General features: G+C 37.6%; 4 protein-coding genes across 4 annotated transcripts; 1 reads left to right on the top strand and 3 right to left on the bottom strand.

Moving 5' to 3' along the window:
* The first annotated feature begins 258 nt into the window (after positions 1-258).
* LOC111478592 (GDSL esterase/lipase At1g29670-like) lies at positions 259-2,938 on the top strand. Its single transcript, XM_023122953.1, has 5 exons — positions 259-1,511; positions 1,597-1,721; positions 1,802-2,047; positions 2,132-2,384; positions 2,468-2,938. Exons 1-5 carry the CDS (start codon positions 1,256-1,258, stop codon positions 2,689-2,691), a joined length of 1,104 nt encoding a protein of 367 aa, XP_022978721.1. The 5' UTR covers positions 259-1,255; the 3' UTR covers positions 2,692-2,938.
* Positions 2,939-3,415: 477 nt separating this feature from the next.
* On the bottom strand, positions 3,416-7,670 carry LOC111478622 (floral homeotic protein AGAMOUS). Its single transcript, XM_023122992.1, has 9 exons — positions 7,335-7,670; positions 6,892-7,121; positions 4,926-5,007; positions 4,774-4,835; positions 4,595-4,694; positions 4,473-4,514; positions 4,061-4,102; positions 3,832-3,988; positions 3,416-3,744 (listed from the first exon to the last, which is right to left on the bottom strand). The coding sequence occupies exons 2-8, from the start codon at positions 7,095-7,097 to the stop codon at positions 3,833-3,835; spliced, it is 690 nt and encodes a 229-aa protein (XP_022978760.1). The 5' UTR covers positions 7,098-7,121; positions 7,335-7,670; the 3' UTR covers positions 3,416-3,744; position 3,832.
* A 3,707-nt stretch (positions 7,671-11,377) lies between these two features.
* LOC111478579 (integrin-linked protein kinase 1-like) lies at positions 11,378-17,038 on the bottom strand. The gene is made up of 12 exons (XM_023122930.1): positions 16,315-17,038; positions 15,860-15,934; positions 15,687-15,782; positions 15,412-15,497; positions 15,215-15,335; positions 15,022-15,101; positions 14,463-14,525; positions 14,179-14,285; positions 13,846-13,931; positions 13,288-13,409; positions 12,795-12,906; positions 11,378-12,586 (listed from the first exon to the last, which is right to left on the bottom strand). The coding sequence occupies exons 1-12, from the start codon at positions 16,633-16,635 to the stop codon at positions 12,479-12,481; spliced, it is 1,377 nt and encodes a 458-aa protein (XP_022978698.1). The 5' UTR covers positions 16,636-17,038; the 3' UTR covers positions 11,378-12,478.
* A 302-nt stretch (positions 17,039-17,340) lies between these two features.
* On the bottom strand, positions 17,341-18,818 carry LOC111478628 (cyclic phosphodiesterase-like). Its single transcript, XM_023122998.1, has 3 exons — positions 18,377-18,818; positions 18,245-18,299; positions 17,341-17,664 (listed from the first exon to the last, which is right to left on the bottom strand). The coding sequence occupies exons 1-3, from the start codon at positions 18,692-18,694 to the stop codon at positions 17,459-17,461; spliced, it is 579 nt and encodes a 192-aa protein (XP_022978766.1). The 5' UTR covers positions 18,695-18,818; the 3' UTR covers positions 17,341-17,458.
* Between the last annotated feature and the right edge of the window lie 101 nt (positions 18,819-18,919).

An 18,919-nucleotide genomic window follows, 5' to 3' on the forward strand; every position in this document is an offset into this window, starting at 1 on the left:
ATGAATGCTGATGACGGGCCCACAAATTATATGTTATTAATAATTATAATTTTAAAGAATAAGCTTTACCCTGTCCCGAAGCAGAACAAATGGTTCCGAATACGACAAGCCACTCATTATCCAACACGTCACCCCATCCCTCGCTTAAAGGACTAATCCTTTCCCAATCATTTTCCTTTTTAAATACTAATTCCCTTTTCCAAATATAATATTAGTTTTTATTATATTATTGGTTTAATTTAAATTTTTAATAGTAACTTAGTGTTCGATAATTTATTTTCAAATTTTATAACTCTAAAAAGTTTAAATTATATTAAAATGGTTAAATAATAAATTTTGTCGTTGAATGCCAAAACCTTGTGTTTATCGCTTTAATTAGGTATAGTTTCCTGATTCTATTTTCTGAGTGTGATATTTGGTAGAATCGTGAAAATTATCTCAAAATAAACTATAAGTAGATGTGAGTAGTGGTCAATTTTTCTTACCGTGAGTTAATATAGTTTTATCTAACCACGTGAACATATAAGAACATTGATTACCTGAACATGAATATAAGTTGAGGTCATGGGGTGGGAAGGCACGTGAAGGAAGGGTTAATCGAGTTCATTTTGAGGCTGTAGAGGTAGTCATCGAGATAGTCGATGTAATTGGAGTCGTAGACAAGGCCGGGATCCACCCCCTTGGAGGGGCGGAGGTGGCTAAAGGAGTGAATTGAAATATAGAATTGAAACATTTTGACATGGCGATATGTTGGTGTCGACATGTCGGTGAAATGGGAATGGTGTAGATCGTCAAAGGTTGGCAATTGATTGGGGAAGTTAATAGGCATGGACTCCAACTCCCAAGCATTCAATTTCCTCACCCACTTTGCCTTTATCCACATTTATTCGCTTCGCCACGTCCAAATTCACAATCATATTTGATTGTCAAAAGCTTTAAATGATCAAGACAAGCAGCCACCGGCACCGACAGACGCCTCTCATCTTACTTGATATCAAAACTATGCCTTTTTCTGTACATTTCCACCCAAACCCAACTGGCCCAGTTGCCCAAATGCTTCATATAAACTAAAGATTTTGACTTCGCACTCTAATTAAATGCCCAACTCTTAGTCTTCGTTTCCTCAACTGTAAAACCCATTCCTAATTGGAGTTGAACACCCCCTTCTATTTAAACACTATTCTGCACCTTTTCAACCTCACTTCCACTTCAACCTTCCCAAACAATCAAGCTTTCCTGTCTTGTTTGTGTAAGAATGGCCATGGGCGGTAAGGTTGTAAGGAATCAGCTATGGGGTCTTCTTGTTGCGGTGCTTGCATTCTGGTGCTGCACCGCCCAGCAACAACCCCAAGTTCCTTGCTACTTCATTTTTGGTGACTCTTTGGTTGATAACGGCAACAACAATCGCCTTTCTTCTCTGGCTCGCGCCAATTACCTCCCTTATGGCATCGACTTTCCCCAAGGCACTACTGGAAGATTCTCCAATGGCAAAACCACCGTCGATGTCATTGGTAAACATTCACCGCTTCCTTTCCAACAACGAGTCTCTGTAGTCAAGAAATGTGTATAATTTTGTTGTTTTTTCATGGCTTGTAGCGGAGTTATTGGGATTCAATACCTACATCCCTCCCTATTCCAACACCAGAGGCCGAGACATACTTAGAGGAGTGAACTACGCGTCTGCAGCGGCTGGAATCAGAGAGGAAACTGGCCAGCAGTTGGTAATTTTCTTTATTATTACACACCCACTTCATGTATCTTTGTTGTTAGAAGTTTGACATGGGCGGTGTTGTTCTTGCAGGGAGCTCGGATAAGCTTCAGTGGGCAAGTGAGAAATCACCAAAACACTGTTAGACAGATAGTCAGCATTCTTGGTGATCAAAATGCGGCTGCTGATTACTTGAAGAAGTGTATATATTCTGTTGGATTGGGTAGCAATGATTATCTTAACAACTATTTCATGCCTCAAATCTACTCGTCGAGTCGTCAATATACGCCCGATCAATACGCTCAAATCCTCATTCAACAGTATACTCAACAATTATCGGTTAGTAGTTTTCTACATCGCTTTCTTTAAGTCAATGTGAGACTTTAATCGCATTCTTATATCGTGAAAGGTAATTATGTTTAGATAATGTACAACAATGGGGCAAGGAAGTTTGTGCTATTTGGAGTTGGCCAAATTGGGTGCAGTCCAAATGCACTGGCGAATAGCCCTGATGGGAGAACCTGTAACCAAAGGTACAACTTTGCGAATCAGTTGTTCAACAACAGGCTGAAAGGGCTTGTGGATCAACTCAATAGAGACCAGGCTGATGCAAGATTCATCTACATTGACTCTTATGGGATTTTCCAAGATATCATAAACAGCCCTTCATCTTTTGGTATCATTCAACTCTCTCTTCCTTCCCAGTTTGTTTTCTCATTATTATTGTGTCCCTGAGGATTCAATTGTTGGGTGGTGCAGGGTTTAGTGTTACAAATGCTGGGTGCTGTGGGATTGGGAGGAACAATGGCCAAATAACATGTTTGCCTTTCCAAACCCCATGTCCTAACAGAAAAGATCATCTATTTTGGGATGCCTTTCATCCAACTGAGGCTGGCAACACCATTGTTGGAAGAAGAGCTTACAGCGCTCAACGTCCCTCCGACGCCTACCCAATCGACATTCGTCGCCTTGCTCAACTCTAGTTTAAATCCAACTGATCGGACTTGTTGAGTTTATGCATAAGTTGTTGGAAGAGTTCCAATGTCCCTTTAATTGTTTACGTTTTGGTGGTGTGTGCCATTCTTCTCAAGAACATGGCATGCTTGCTCTCAATTTATGGCTCGTGTTTGTGTTAGACGTTTGAGATTTAACTAAATATCTCATGATGTACCCTAAAGCAAATCAATCAAATCAATCAAGGAAAACCAAATATGTTAGAAACGATCAGTTGAGCTGGACCTTGTCCAAACAATGGGTTGTATTTATTACCATTTTTATATAGTTCTTAACAAACAGTAAGGAATTAAAAAGGACGATGAGCCTCGAAAGGAATGGACACCAGACTGTGTGCCCGGGTCATGAAAGGGGGTGGATTGGGGGGTTTTCCACATTGATTGGAGTGGGGGAACGAGTGCCAATGAGGACGCTGGATCTCGAAAGGAGTGGATTGTGATCCCATATTGGTTGGAAAGGGAAACATAAGCATTCTTTATAAGGATTTGGAAACCTTTTCCTAATCGACGCATTTTAAAAGTTTGAAATGAAGCCCGAAAGCAAAAACGAAAAATTTCCCTCTTATAATCGACGCATTATAAGGATTTGCCTCTTATTTCCCTCTTGCACGCACTTAAGCTAAGTAATCAATTATAAAGTTTCAATCTTCTCAATAATCAGCCATTACATCATAATTAGAAACAAAATAAGGAATCACAGAAAGTTGAGACAGTGAAACAGAAAGCAAGACAGAAGTATGAGACAATATGTTAGTCGTTTGTATGACAGACATAGATTTTAACACAAAGATAAGATAGGTTATTAATGTTTTGGATGCATACCAGACAACAACATTACATACATACATTCATATATATTTATATATTGGAATATGTCTTTTTTTAGAGTCCAGAAGCTAAGACTTTGATAAGGCATAGATGAGGTATGATCTTCAAGTTCCTTTTAAGTACCTTTCAATCAGCAGAGATGGGGCGCTCCTTATAATCCACCAACCAGAGAGCTTCAAACCATACTATTATTAACTGCAGCGAAATGTTTGGTCGGTATTTTGTTAGATACAGAGCGAATGGCTTCATTTAACTGTAAAACAAGCAAGACAACACAAGAACCTTAAACTAATTGAAGAGCCATGTTGTCTTGGCGTGGATACTGGTGACTATGTTGTAAGCCGTTCACTTGGAAGAAGTCTCGGGGATCGTAGGGATGAGATTGCATCAGCTCGAATTCTCCTCCCATCATGTTGGCATTTCTTTCACTCTCAGCAATCTGCACACATTCCCATAGTTTGAATCTTAATTGCTCGTATCAGAGAGAGATAGAGAGATTGAAGAACGAGACCTTTGCTCGAAGCAGCTGATTGTTGTTGTGCAAATCAATTTCCTGCAAAGATCAAAGCTTTTCATTCAATTGAAGAACATAGAATCACTCCAGGGACTTCCCTTTACAGTTTCTAGAACAAAATTTTAAAGGATTGATTTTTTTTTCTATGATTTAGAGGAAAATCAATGAAACCCTGATTGAAAAATTAAAACTTTCAACCAACCCATTTGGAAAGTTGATTCTTTTGCTTGAAATTGATCATCAAGTTTGCTAGAAATTAGGTTGCATTGAAGATTTCAATAGATGATCATCCAAACATAGCTAACTTGGTGTTCTTTTGTTTATGAGTTTGATAAAAAGACTAAAAAACAAGGGCTTTCGAGCTGCTTTTCCTAAAGGATTAGTATCAAATTTGGATATGAAAGCTTACCCTTTTCCGCATATACTCAATTTCAGCAAAGAGGAGTTCATTCTGGGAGAGATAGAGCACAGAGAAATGTTAGCTACTTATTTTGAGACTAAGTTATTTGAGAAACAAGGAAGAAAAGCAACCTTTTTGGACCTAATCCTGCTGATTCCTTTCTCAAGTTTGCTCTCGAGGCTTTTCAGATCTTTTACACTCAAAGAACTTAGAGAGTCACCCAGCATGTTCCTGGAAACAACATTCTTCTGATGATGAAACTTTAAAATCTTGAATTAATGGAAATGTTCATAAATTTTCTTCAAAATACCTGTTTGAATTCTGCAAGTTACCAATCTGAACTCGAAGTTTGGCAGCTTCTTGTTGGTAAAACTGGGATATCATTCAATAGTGAGTTTTTTAATCTTGTATTACCATTTCCCTTCAACGTTCCTCTTTAAATTTAGTGAAATCGAAGTGTACCTGAGTATTAGCTTCAGAAGTAGATCCAGTGTTTGAGGAATCTGAGGATGCTTTCTTGTATCTATCAATGGTTGCCTTCACACTGTAATTAACCAAAATATAAACTAAATTAACGCCATAGCATGTTGACTAGGGCTCCTTAATTATACACGTTGATTAAAATAAAATTATGATAATTTTTTAGACGGCGAGAACTAAAAAACAACCAAACAAACAAAGCATTGCGACATGTTTTTGATCCACAAAAAGGAACATTTTTATGTGTCACATTAACCCAACTCGCTTAGTTAAATGAATCCTATACGAAACCCCACAAAAGGCAAAATGAATGATAGAAATCAGTTGAAAGAGTAAATGGCTCCCAATGATGTGACGGAATGTACAACAAAAAAGGTTCTCTCCCGCATTTAAATATCATTATTTTGAAGCATATATCCATGGTTTCCTTTACCGATGCACTGATACCTTAATTTCGTCGAGCTGGTGATTGGCTGTCTGAGACATGCTGGCACAGATCTCGCTTTATGATTGGCTTAATCCAATCGACGGACCAGAATTTGCCAACTGTCATTGATCTATTTACTCAATGGACAATCAACTTAATTCCACCCTCTTATCCAACCCGATACAGTGTAAAAACCAGATTTTTTTCCTTCCAAAACAAAAAAAAAAATGGCGGTAAAGCCTTTTGTCTCTAACACTGTGTACATCATAGCCGTCCGTTTCAATCAGTGGCTGTCCAAGCTGTGCCTTACTAAAGATAAATGCTCATGCCCTCCCATTGGCTTGGCTCTACCAGTTTCCCTAACCTAATCTCTCTCTCTCTCTCTCTCTCTTTCTCTCTCTAAAAATACCCTTCAAAGATTCAAACTTTGTGGTAAATTTAAGAAGCCCAGTTTAGTTTCTTCTTCCATGGGATGACCCTTTCTCTGCTCTGCTCTTCTGGTTTAGAGTTCAAGAGAGAGAAGAGGAGAGAGAGAGAGAGAGAGGGATGAACATGGTTTGAAAAGAAAATTGGTGGGAGGAGGGACATGAAATTGAATTGAATCTGAAACGGGAAGGAACCCGTTTTAGTAATTGTGACAGAAACCCTTTGTTTGTCAGGGAGGCTGAAAACTGAAAAATCTTGAGTGACGTGACCAAAGATTCTTGAAGCCCTACACCAAAAATCAGAACCCAAACCCTAAAACCAGACACCCCATTTCCCAAACAATGCAGACAAACCTAAGACTTGTGTAAAGTTTTTGACTTCCTATTGGCTCACTTTGTTTGTGGTAGAAAAAGCTACACCTTTTCCCCTCTCTCTCTCTGTTAATACATGTTTAATCTGGGGATTACCCAAATCCCAATGTATTTTAGGGTTTGAATGGAAACCAACAATTAGGCAGTTCAATCTTGAGTTGGAGGTGATTGGTTGGAAAAGGGCGTTTTAGCATGTTTCAAGGAAACCCACAAGTTTTGACAAACTTTGAAACCCTAATAAGCTTATTATTGTATATGGTGTTTTGACAAAGTTTTGAAACTGTACTTTCTCTTTCTTATTATCCAACCGACGTTTCTATTAAGGAAATGTCAAGGAGATGAAGGGGATTGGACTCATGAGATGACATATAGAGACAGAGAGAGAAACAGAAGCTTTAAACAATGGAGGAAGGGGTAAGGTAAGGTAATGCAAAGAGGTGTGTCCTGAGAGACCTCCATAAGTTTACCAAAACCCTCACTCCTTTCAATCTTTCCATCTCTTACACCAGATCTATGTATCCACCATACCAAGAACAAGCAAAGTGATACAATAATAGCAAAAACAATCCCACAACCTCATGCAACTATAAAAACAGCTCAAGGAACAAGAAATTTAGTAAAGTTAATGAATATATTCTCAACACAACCCAGATTCCCAAAATGAGTTACACAAAGGAAGATTTGAAGAAAACAATGTAAAAAGGTAGATTGTGTTTGTGTTTACCTGTTGTTAGCGTACTCATAGAGGCGGCCGCGGCTTGAGAAAACGATGAGAGCAACTTCGGCATCACAGAGAACAGAAAGTTCATAAGCTTTTTTAAGCAGCCCATTTCGTCTCTTACAGAAAGTGACTTGACGATTTGTTGTATTTTCGATCCTCTTAATCTCAATCTTTCCTCTTCCCATCTTCCTCTGAGGTGAGTCTGACATCCTCTCTTCTTATTTGCAGCTTACCTAAATCAATTCCAAACAGATCACTCATCAAAATCAAAACCCAAATCTCCATTTTCCCTACAGCTGTTGATTCCTTAAGAGATGGAATAAAAGAGGAGAAGATTTTCAGGCTCATTTGCATGGATTTACAGGTGAAGGAAGAAGCAAGAGAATCAGAAGCTGAATCTAAGCTTTATTTTGTTGGTTTAAGAGACAGAGATTTTGATCACTAACCTGATAAGGAAAAGAGCTGGTTGGAGAAGGAACTTTCAAACACAGAACAAAAAGAAATCTCCCCACACAGCCTTTGTATCCCTCAAAGATTAGGGGAGGAGGAGAAGAAGAAATGGAAGTAAGGAAGCGAAAGAGGTGTGTGTATTTATAAAGTAAAGAAAATGACCCTTTATCAGCTCTAGAAAGGATTATTTACCAAAGCCTTCTACTTCTAACTTAATCCACTTCAACCTTTTATCTCTAAACTTTCATTCTTGTGAGCTGTGACTGATAAGGTTTGGGCATAACAATGGCATCTCAAGAGCTCCTCCTAGAGAGAGAGAGAGAGAGAGAAAGAAAGAAAGAAAGGAAAAGGACTTGTGAAGTGATTATTAATGGGTTGACAGGGATGTTGGAATAAGTTGCATTATTGGGCTTGAGGTTAAAAAGCTTTACACAGATTAGAGAACAAAACGACCATAGCAAAGCCAAGGATAATGACTTATAGCTGTTATATGCAAAACATTCTTTATCTCCCATGATCTGCCAAACTAATACTCTCTCTATATTAATCATTCAAACCCAAATCCAGTTTTTGATATCTGGGGTTTCTGTGTGATATCAGAATCTGTTCATACATAAGAGAATGGATACTCATAATCAAGCTCCTTTAAACAGAGTGATAATGTTTTATGGAGTGTGGTTTGGTAAAGGTAATAATAGAAGGTATCCTGAGTCCCATCCCAGACATCAAATTTGTTGTATGAAGAGGGGCATACAGTTTCTGAAAGCTCCCATTTCTCCATATTTAAAACTCTATGCATTTTCATTTCGTATGGTCTGATTAATGATGGTTCGATATGTCAACCTACTTTTTTCAAACACCAAAGATTGTAATGACAAGTCGTTGGATTGATGACTACTCTTTGGTAGCGGTTTCCATATGATTAATTGTTCAAAAAACAAGTATGGATTCATGGGAGCACTTGATCTAAAGGTTTGCACACTCAAAATGATGCCCAATTCGCCAATCTGACACCAAAACCTTTCATGTGCCCAATTTGTGGCTCAACATTCATATGAACAACACCGTACTTTCTGGGAAAACTTGGGAACTCTTTCTTTTTTTTAAAACAAATTTCTTCTTTGAATCTCCGCTCAATTCGTTGCTCGGTCTAACGACATTGTAGCTCGTTTCAAGAAATGTTTTTTAATGTCAAAGTTCAGACAATGTTGCTACACAAAGCTTTTTTAAACACTTTCTAATTTTGAAATGTTTCTAATCGAGTCGATTTGAAACCAAAACTAAAACTAAAGCTACTTTTATAGTATTTAGAGCTCATCGGCTTTCTTGAACCTTTTTGACGTGAGATTACAACTTTTTTAATATTTGGTCAAAATTCTACATTGCTCATTCAAATTTTTAAAAACAATTATAGTTGAACCATCTAAATTTTAATCCATAAAAATACATTCCATTCCAAGTTCAAATCTATGATACCCAAAAGCTTTCCAAAAACAATAATATGGACAACTTAATTCATGATGATAATTCATCAACATTTTAATCAATTCCACAGACCAATGAATCATTATTATTAAGAAAACAAGAGCTATCACTAAACCCAATATTTTTTATGAGTAATAAATTAAAGTGAACAATATCTATCGGCGGTGGAATTGTGGAATTGAATTGAGTGGTGGTGGTTACCCTAAACAATTCTATTCAATTCTATTATTGCAAGATCATATTAAATTAACATTAAATCTAATACTTTAACTATAATGGACAAGGAAATAATGTTGATATCTACCCCCAACTACAAGGACCATTTGAGGAGATGGAAGCTTAATGCCAAATTACAAAGAGGGAGAGAATTCCTTTTTAATGAAACTTCCCCCATATGAAGGATCACCTCACAAATCCTCTAAGCCCAAGTTTCATTAGAACGCGTTTACTTCCACATCCATATAAGTAATGTTTCGTTATCCTCTTCAACAGATGTGAGATCTTACAGTCCACCCCCTTTGGAGAACCCAACGTCCTTGCTAGCACACCCCTCTGTGTCTGACTCTGATTCCATTTATAATAGCCCGGGGCCACCGCTAACAAATATTGTCCACTTTGGCCTGTTATGTATTGTCGTCAGTTTCTTATTTTAAAACGCGGCTACTAAACCTTTATAAGAAATGTTTCGTTTACTTCTCCCACCATTATGGAATCTCACAAATTTTCATTCGAAAGTCTATTAGAAGGTAAATGATAAAATTGCAACATTTGAAGTCGAATCGGATGAAATTGAAAGCAATTTGTGGGCACTTATCATAATTTTATTAAACAAAACACAGCTTCCATTGCTTACCAAAAACAGATTGAATTCATCCTACAGGCTTGATCATTTTGTTCAAACAATTGGGGATAGTGTCTGTCTAGTTCTCATACAAATTAAATTGGCAATTAGAAACAAGAACAATGAAAGGGCTGTGAGTTTTATATTCTCTTGAAATGGGACCACGAAAAGCAGTGCACATAATTTCTCAAAAGAGGGTTAGTGTGAGGGGCTTCAATGGCATCAGACCTAAACCCCATAAATGCCATATTGCCATACCCATGTATTTCAACCTTCCCTCTTCAATTCTTCTAATCTCTGCATTAAACATCTTAATTTCTTCAGCTAACTCAACTTAGCTTCTTCCTCTTATGTTTATATCTGGAAAAATCAATAAATAACATCATGCCCGAGCTGAACTCGTAAGGGGTCCTACGTACCCTACGCTTATAACGGGACGGATCACCATTTGAAGTGCTTTTCTTGCGTATTCTTAATAAAACCAGGACGTAGGTGGTCCATTCTTGCCACTAAAAATGGATGGATAGCTCAACATGTAGAGCCATAGGAGTTGTAATGAGTCTAGATTTGACTCTATCTATGTCTGTAGTCCATTACCTATCAATAGATCTCCAACAAAAAAAGGTTTTTTTTTTTTGCTAATAAACTTGACTCAAAGATATTAGTTGCTTCGATCTCGCTCCACTTTGAGCTGCCCCAATTTCCAAGCTTTGTGAATGAAGTATGAAACCAAGTATGGCAATTGACATTCATCTTATGAACTTGGGATTCTGTTCTTCCTCATTTTATGTGCAACTTCAATGAAACTCCATTAATAGAAATTGAGTGGGAGAAGGGGTAGAGAAGTGTAAAAACAAAGCAATAATTTAGACAGAGTAAGAGAGTAGGGGAAAATTGAACCAACTTGTAGAGGTGAAATGGCCTGAGTTGCTAAAGCTCTTCAGTTATTGCAGTTTTGGACAGAAGGCAACTCAGCTTTACTGACATACTTTTTTTCTGCAAAGCTTTTCCTTTCCACCATGCTGAGTTCTATACCTGAACATGTTGCAGATCTCCTTTGCAAAAGGAACATAAAATTGCTGTGTTTTTATACCTTAATGAGAATATGTTTCAAAGAAAGCATGCGGTGAACCTTTGATAATGGATTGCTTTAAAAGCATATATACACAGGCTGCTAAAGGCTTTAATGTAAATTAGCCAAGTAGCCCGTGATTATGGGTAACCTCTAAGTAAAAAAGAGATACGTGAATGAATTAAGACTACATCTGTAACAGAGAGCACTCGAGATATGCAAATATGGTTGAGAATGACTTAAAACACTTGATAGTAAGAGATGTACCTTTCTGTTTTGCTTTAAGAACCTTACGCGAGGACCTCTTGAAAAAAATTCTAGGTAGCATATGAGTGAGGACAATACATGTGGAAAGAATTTGTTATTGAGATTGTCTTTCCTTTTGCAAGCCGTTTAAGGACGCAAGTGAATGTCGAGGCTATCGATTGAATCTTAGGGTTTGGGACGAACCATAGAAAACTCTGACCAATTTTTAGAAAAATTTGACAAAGAGAATGATTGTGTTCACAATGTTGAATATTCGTCTGGAAAGTGCGATCAATATTTTCTTGTCTCTCATAGTGTGTTTCAGTCTGTTTGATGAGATTTGAGCTGTCTCTCTTTAACGGTGTCTTCTTGAAGGTGGCCAAAAATAGGTTCAATTAAAAGAAAGCAATAACATGATATTACTAGAAGTTGCTTTCTTTACAATTCTAATTTTCCAGGCGGAGTTCAGGCAATTCTTCACATTCACACATGATGGTGACCAAACAGCGGCATCAAAATGGAAACAAATCATGTAGTACGAATTTCTCAAGGCCGTGTGATGAACAAACTAACCAGAAGATCTGATTTCCCATGTGGATTTGATACTGTTGATAGCCACGGAAATGGAGATTTTAAGGAATGGATGTTCTTAAGATACAGCAACCAGTGTTTTCAATCTGATAGAATTGGGGGTTCTTTTCCAATTTGCCAAAACGAGCTATTAACAATCAACTCTCCAACTTCAAATTCAATCCCCAAGTATCTCTGGTTGGAAGATTTGCAGCCAAAAAATAGTTGCCTCTCATGTCAGCAAGTTGGTTCCTTTTACCAACAGGATCAAATTTGAAACTGAAACTTACAAGTTGGTACTTTCCTGCCACTTCTGTCTATAGCTGTTTGTCGAACGCTTTCCAAGTTGGTAGCTGATATACTTGGTGCTGGTATCTCCTGAATCTGCACATAAACGGGTAAACAGTCAACGAAATGGAATTCCTTTGTTGTTCAACCATCACAATATTAAGGTCCAAACTTGGAATTTGCCGATCCACACATTGCCTGAAAATAAGAGATTTTAGAAGAAGGGTGCGATCTTCTTTTTATCAACAAACTTAAAAACAAGCCCAAGAGAAGGATGTCCCAGAGAAACTAGAATTGTAAATCAAATGTGAAAGATAGTTAAAAACAAGCCCAAAGAGGGCCTCCAATCCGACAAAATCAAAGGTGTAGGATGGTTAAAGGTATTTCATTCAACCAACCACGATCTTGCATTTCAAAGTAACATTGAAGATTTGGGTCTAACAATCCTGAATTTATAACAGATACAAAGGCGGTATTTAATCAACAATGGTGCAGGTGTTTCTCATCCCAAACTCTCACGAATTCTAAAATCAATGACAATTGTAGAATTATGAGTGTCAGAAAGTTAGTTCTGTGAAACACGTTTCATCACACGAAGCTGGGAAGGTAAACACAGTATTGGACCAAAATCTGACAAATCATATACTGCTGGCAGAAGAATGTGTTGATAGATTCAAACTGCTTTGACGGGAACGATCTTTCTTCAACATCGCCTCAATATTCTGGAAGAATTTCAATGGCCTGACCTGTATGTATGTTGAAGCCAAAAATAAACTTCCTTAAAATTCATATTTATTCCAATAAATCTTTAATCAGAAAATCAACAAAAATATAGAGCCACGTGAACAAGTATATGGCTTATCTTTCTAGTGGATGTCTGCATCTTCAAAAAGATTATGCACTAAAACAAGTCTAGGGGTAGGGAGACAAGAAAAAGCAGAGGCCATGAACTACCTTCCAGCGCCTCTTATGACCGAATCTATTGTAAATGAATTCCAGCTGGGTTATTATCTGCCTAAAAGTAGGTCTTTTAGTTGGCTTCTCATTCCAGCATTCTTCAATTAGCCTGCAAACAAATTATTTTCACTTCGACAAAATGAATATATGAATTACAGGAGAATTGATTTGGCTCTGATGCCAACTTGGAAGTGAGAAGAATCGTGGAATATTTCTGAGTGCATGATAGCTATGAGAACCAGCTAGCTTCACGACGTAAATATTTTCTTCTTTTTTAAACAAATGAGACTAGAGATGATGAAAATTCAGGAGAGACTAAAAAACATAATCGATAAGAAAGAACCACATTTACAAATATGATACACACTAAAAACCCAAGAGCTTTTCAACCCCTGATTTTAAAATTTTAAAACAAAATAAGAAACAAACTAGAAATTTACCATTGCTCATAATAAATTTAAATCAATTAGCTTGGGTAGATAGAACTCACTCTTTTAGTCCATTTGCATAACGTTTAGGTGGTGCTTTAAATGGTGGACGTTCACCTGCTGCATACAATTTAGGAACTTCACTATCTCGCTTGTCGGGAAATGGAGGACAGCCTTCAATCATCTGGATTATAGCAAATCACTAATATCAGAATTCAAACTGTCGATCAGAAAGCTTAGATTGGAAACTGTCTATGCTTCAAACGATTTATATGCTCAAGCATATTCCCCTTAAATCTTTCATGGTCATAATGTCATAAAAGGATTGAAGAAAAAATTGTTTATCAAATAAGCATCTAATTGCTCATTGCATACGACACATCGGTTCCACGAAACCAACCATCATGAGGTCAGTGTGGAAATGCTATGTAGTTTATAAACAAGAAAGACTTTACTCATTTCAACAGTTTTCTAAATCATTCAATGCTCCTGCGTCAACAAAGAGCCACCATTCTCTAAATTCAAAGACAAACAGGAGCAACCACAATATGAAGAATCTTAGAAAAAAGATTTGCCTGATAATACATAGAATAAAACAAATTGAAGACAGGTATGTATACCTCTTGTAAAATCAAAGCAAATGAAAATACGTCCACCTTTGTGTCATATTCTTCATTTTTGAAAACCTCCGGAGCTTCATATCTCCCTATAAATGGGGGGAAAATAATAATATTAGATAAAATGAAAACTAAACCTGAGTTTTCAGCAATCAATATCATGTGTTATTTGACTTGATGACGATTAAGGGCTGATGCAACAGTGCAGAATGGGAAGAGTTATTGAATCAATGAACCATATATTCTATTTCAAAAGAGTACTAAAATTACTGTTTTCTTGGGTATGAACCATTGTAAAAAGTTTGTAGATCAGAATTCAAGACAGAGGAGACTCACGTGAAGTCTCTGAACAGGTCAAAGGTTTATCTTCTTTAACCGTCAATAACTTGCTAACTCCAAAGTCCGCTACTTTCAGGTGGCCAGAATCATCCCTCAGAATATTTCTGAAATCTTGATCAAAGCAATATTATAAAAACTGTCATCGGATTCAGAAATTTGGTGAAAAATTTATATTCTTAAGTGTTCAACAAAGAATGCTACGTGTACTCAGCACTTGTGAGAGTTAAAAACAAAAAACAAAAATCCCAAGTATAAATGAGTTATTGTACAGGAATGCTTACGAAGGCTCAAGATCACGATGGATAATTGGTGCTGGCTTGTTCTCATGCAAATAATTCATCCCCCTGAATATTTTGCCAAGACAGGTGGAAAAGTGAATTTAAAGAAAAGATGACGATACAGGGAACACGTATTCTCAACAGAACTGCAAGAAAGTTAACCGTTGGAATTGTGGAATGTATCGATATTGAAAATCATTCACCAATCACAATTAACCAGAACTTTACAGATTAACTATAAGATCTTTCTTTTCCATAACATAATTTACAGCTTGGTTTCCAATGATTTATTATAAGTAGAAAAAGTCCTCAACAGCTCACTCAATTCTATAATTGTTATATTTCTGAGGATCCTTCATATCACTTCAAAACTCTACATACGATTTCCTTCAAAAGGATATGAAGCCTAAAAAAAACTAAAACCCATCCTATTGCAATATGACATCCTACTCTATTCCTAATAACAGTAACTGCATTCTAGATCATAATTATGTATTAGCAGCTCAAATTAAGCTTAAAAAGAATAATAGTTCGGATCAACTCGTTCAGTTGAGAGATAGACCTTGCAATATGAAGGGCAAGTCTCAAAACGGTCATAGTTTTTAGTGTTCCTTTTCTGCCCAATAATGCTGCAAGATCTCCCTGTATCAAAAACAGAAGAAAACAAAATTCAATCAAGGTTCCAACTGAAATAAAACCAAGCTTTAGATTAAAGTATGTCTCTCTATTTTGCAACATTATGTGATTGGAAAAACCTTTGGCAAATATTCTGTAACTATCATCATCGGCCAACTTTGAGTAACAGCACCCAGAAACTGAACAACATTGGGGTGTCGTATTTTCTGAAGCAATGCAAGCTCGTCTCTGAAAGCCCTCCTGAATAAAAACAAGAGGTTCAAGTGCCATACGGACTATAAGATGCAAAGACTAAGGAGTAGATCGAAGAACCCACACTTTATCCTCATCAGTGAATAGATCTTCTCCAAGCTCTTTCACAGCAACCTCAGTTCCACGCCAAGATGCTTTGCGAAATGTTCCCTAGTAGTGTTTCCAATGTGAAGAATCCTTAGACGACTAGGAGTTTGAAGGCAAAAAATGGAAATAATAGAACCTAGTTATTGTAACAGTCAAAGATAACTCAAAGTCTCAAGCAACTGTAACGAACAAATTACAAAAAACGAATTAGGCAAATCAAACATGTAAACACGCACTTCAACACAATTTTACCTTGGTATTGTTCACACTGTTAGTAAAATCAAGCTCCTTAGGATCAATTTCATAATCTGGCACTTCACCGGCATTCTTGACGAGCATGGGAGCCACCTGTATCAAACAATGCCTCTCCCATGAATCAGAATCCACCGAAGTGTAAATGCAGAGTTATGAAATTACGATCATACCGGAGGCTTTGCACCATGCTTTTCCAGAAGTTTGATCACATCGTGGTTCTTGTAATGCACGGCATCCCTAAGAGGCTGTTAAGCAGACACTAGACAATTTAAGATTGTACGTATATTACACAAATATTTTCAAAATTTCACGATGTATTGTATCAGAGAAGGAAGAATGCAACATAATCACGTAACAGAGATCGTCTTATATCATCTTCCCTCATACCCCAACTTTCCCAACAACGGATTTTACACAGTCCATTACGATTAGAATGTTGTATGAACTCCGATCCAAACGGCATAATGGGCCGAATTTGGGAGTGGAATTGGAGATGGGCTGGAGTGAAAACTACTCTTTCTTTCAGTCTTTTACACATTGCTAAATTTAGAGTAGGAGAGAGAGAAGAGGAAAATTTTAAAGATATTAGTAATGGAAAATAAGGAGAGAGCAATGTGATCATTACCGTGCTCCCCCAGCGATCTTTGGAGTCAACTTCAGCGCCACGTTCGAGCAACAAAGCGACGACGTCGGCGAATCCCTGGCAAGCAGCAATATGCAGAGCCGTCCGGTTATCGATATCATGGAAATTGACATCGACTCCCGAATCCAACAGTTCATTAATCCCTTCCAAATCACCTTCATTGGCCAAATACATCAACCTCACCCTCGAATCTATCCCCTCCTCAGTTTGGTGCTGCTTGACCAGCTCCTCCAAATCTTCGAGATGCCCATCCGGCGCCAGGGACGACTGCTTCCCCAACTTAAACCTCACCGGACTCTTCATTGCCTCAAATATCAGAGGGAATATAAAAATCAAACCCAGAAGAATGAAATACAAGTATCTGTCTAAATCGGAGGAATGTAGATTGGATTTGAAAGAGGAGGAGGAGCTTAAACCCTGCTATATAAAAAATCCAACACCCCAGTTGGATTGCTGGATCTGGAAAAGCTTCAAAGGGAATTTTGGAAGCCGATCCGGAAGGCAATTTGCTTATTTTTTCTTTTCGAGAGAGAGGGACGGGACAACAATTAATGAAAAAAGGTAGGAAGATTTTAGGGACAGTGGACTGGGAAGGTGGGCCTGGGGATGATGATGACAACGAGGGACGACAAGCAGTTCCCGCGTGGATAGAAAGAATGTCGCCGTGGAGTAGGGCTCGTTATTTGAGCTATGGCGATTGATTGGAGTAAAACTTCGGCAATTGAACCTGGCTCGAGGTTTTCAATAGATCTGCACACACCACCACAAAAAAAAAAAAAAAAAAAAAAAAAAAAAAAAAAAAAAAAAAAAAAAAAAAAAAAAAAAAAAAAAAAAAAAAAAAAAAAAAAAAATCCACTTGCGCAAGTTGAACTAAAAAAAGATCGAAATTTTACATTACAAGTTTAGGCAACTTTCAAAATCAATTCATCAATTTATTGATAACAAAGTCAAAATTTAAATTTGTCTATAATTTATATTAGATAATAAACTAATTCTCTTTTACAAGAATAAAATAGTAATGCCTTCAGCTGACATTTATTTTTTTTACCAGTTAACAAGTACAGAGGAGTACAGACATTGTCCAAAAGAACAGTGTTCATGGGGTATAGATATAAACAGAAGCTTATTAACTTGAAGGAAGATCCTGTTCTGCAATTTTCTCCCAGGACTTCAGAGTTTCATCTCCAGTGTCTGTTTTGTATAGTGCAAGACGAGTGACGGGGAAGCTCAGGCCGTTAATGGCTTCGTCGAGCTTCTCTGCTAGTTCTTTTGCCTGCTTCTTTTGTTCATCTGATATGTTGGCATACAGTAGGCTCAAATGCGGCATGTAAGCTGATACAGACACGACATTCATATTATTAGTTGAGATTCGAGAAGCATCCTCAATATCTTGTACCGAAACGAGCATAGTTCTTTGATTCATTGCTTAGACATCTTGAATTTGACAACAGGCTTGCATTTACTTTCATATGGCTAATCCGTTTCTGTTTTCATTTGATTGTAAAGAAGAAATTTAGCTCAACTACTTGGACTGCTTAAGAGACAATTTTGCAGATAATTGGCATCAGTAGCACCAACAAGATGGATAATACGAACAAGTTTATCAAAACTTCTTTTCTAAGGCCTAGCTTGACCCATTAATTCACCAAATCCTAGTAGTTTTCCAATACCAAATACGTAAAATCCGAATGTTCATCCTGTAATCTTAGTCTAGAAATACATACGCTGACCCAGAGATATCAAAGTCTACTGTATGTTCATAACAATCTGAGGGAAGGGAAAAGCAGAGCTAAATTTACCATTTTGAATGTGATGCATGATTCAATTTAACAATCAACAACCTATGGATAAGATATCTTTTGGAAAAAAGGAGGAAAAAACAAGAAATAATCGCAAGAGAACTGGATCTTACGGGTAGAGTTCTTGTAACCAAAATGTCCACAGCAATGTGAACTAGTCTCCACCACCTGAGAAGAAGAAAAGGGGGAGTGTGAGAACGATCAAACAGAGAAAAGGAGGTAAAATAAAGAACAGAGGGAAGAACCTGGGTGGTAGGATGAATAAGGAGAAAAACACACTGGTAGAAGAAGGTTCCGGTAGATACACAATCGACGGTGGCTTGATAAGCCTTAAGCCCCTCGCAAGCCGAGCGGAATTTGTTGAGGGCATCGTCAAGGGTGAGACGAATAGCCCCAACGACAGTGATATGTGGCTCGAATTGGGGCCCGCCGAACTCGGATCTGAGGCTGTTCATGAGAGTCCTGATTCTGGCCGTAACATCTTCTGGAGGAAGAGCCCAGACCGAATACACGTTCTTCTCCCCTTCAGAGGGTTGGATAGTGGGGGATTCTGGGTTCGCCATTGAAGCGGAGAAGAGAAGAAGACGGAATTAAAATGGAGTATTGAAGTTCGTTGATTGAACTGTTTGTGAGAGATTTGGGTAGGTTTTCATGACGACGTGTCGTGGGTTGTAGAATATCGGGCCATGTGGGCTCATTAAGGCGGTAACTTGAACCTATCCCACCGGCAATGTACGGATTTGGGAATCTAAGTTTATTACAAGAATATGCGCAGATTTGATGCTGAA

This window comes from Cucurbita maxima, unplaced genomic scaffold (genome assembly GCF_002738345.1).
Source record: "Cucurbita maxima cultivar Rimu unplaced genomic scaffold, Cmax_1.0 Cma_Scf00004, whole genome shotgun sequence".
Taxonomy (NCBI): domain Eukaryota; kingdom Viridiplantae; phylum Streptophyta; class Magnoliopsida; order Cucurbitales; family Cucurbitaceae; genus Cucurbita; species Cucurbita maxima.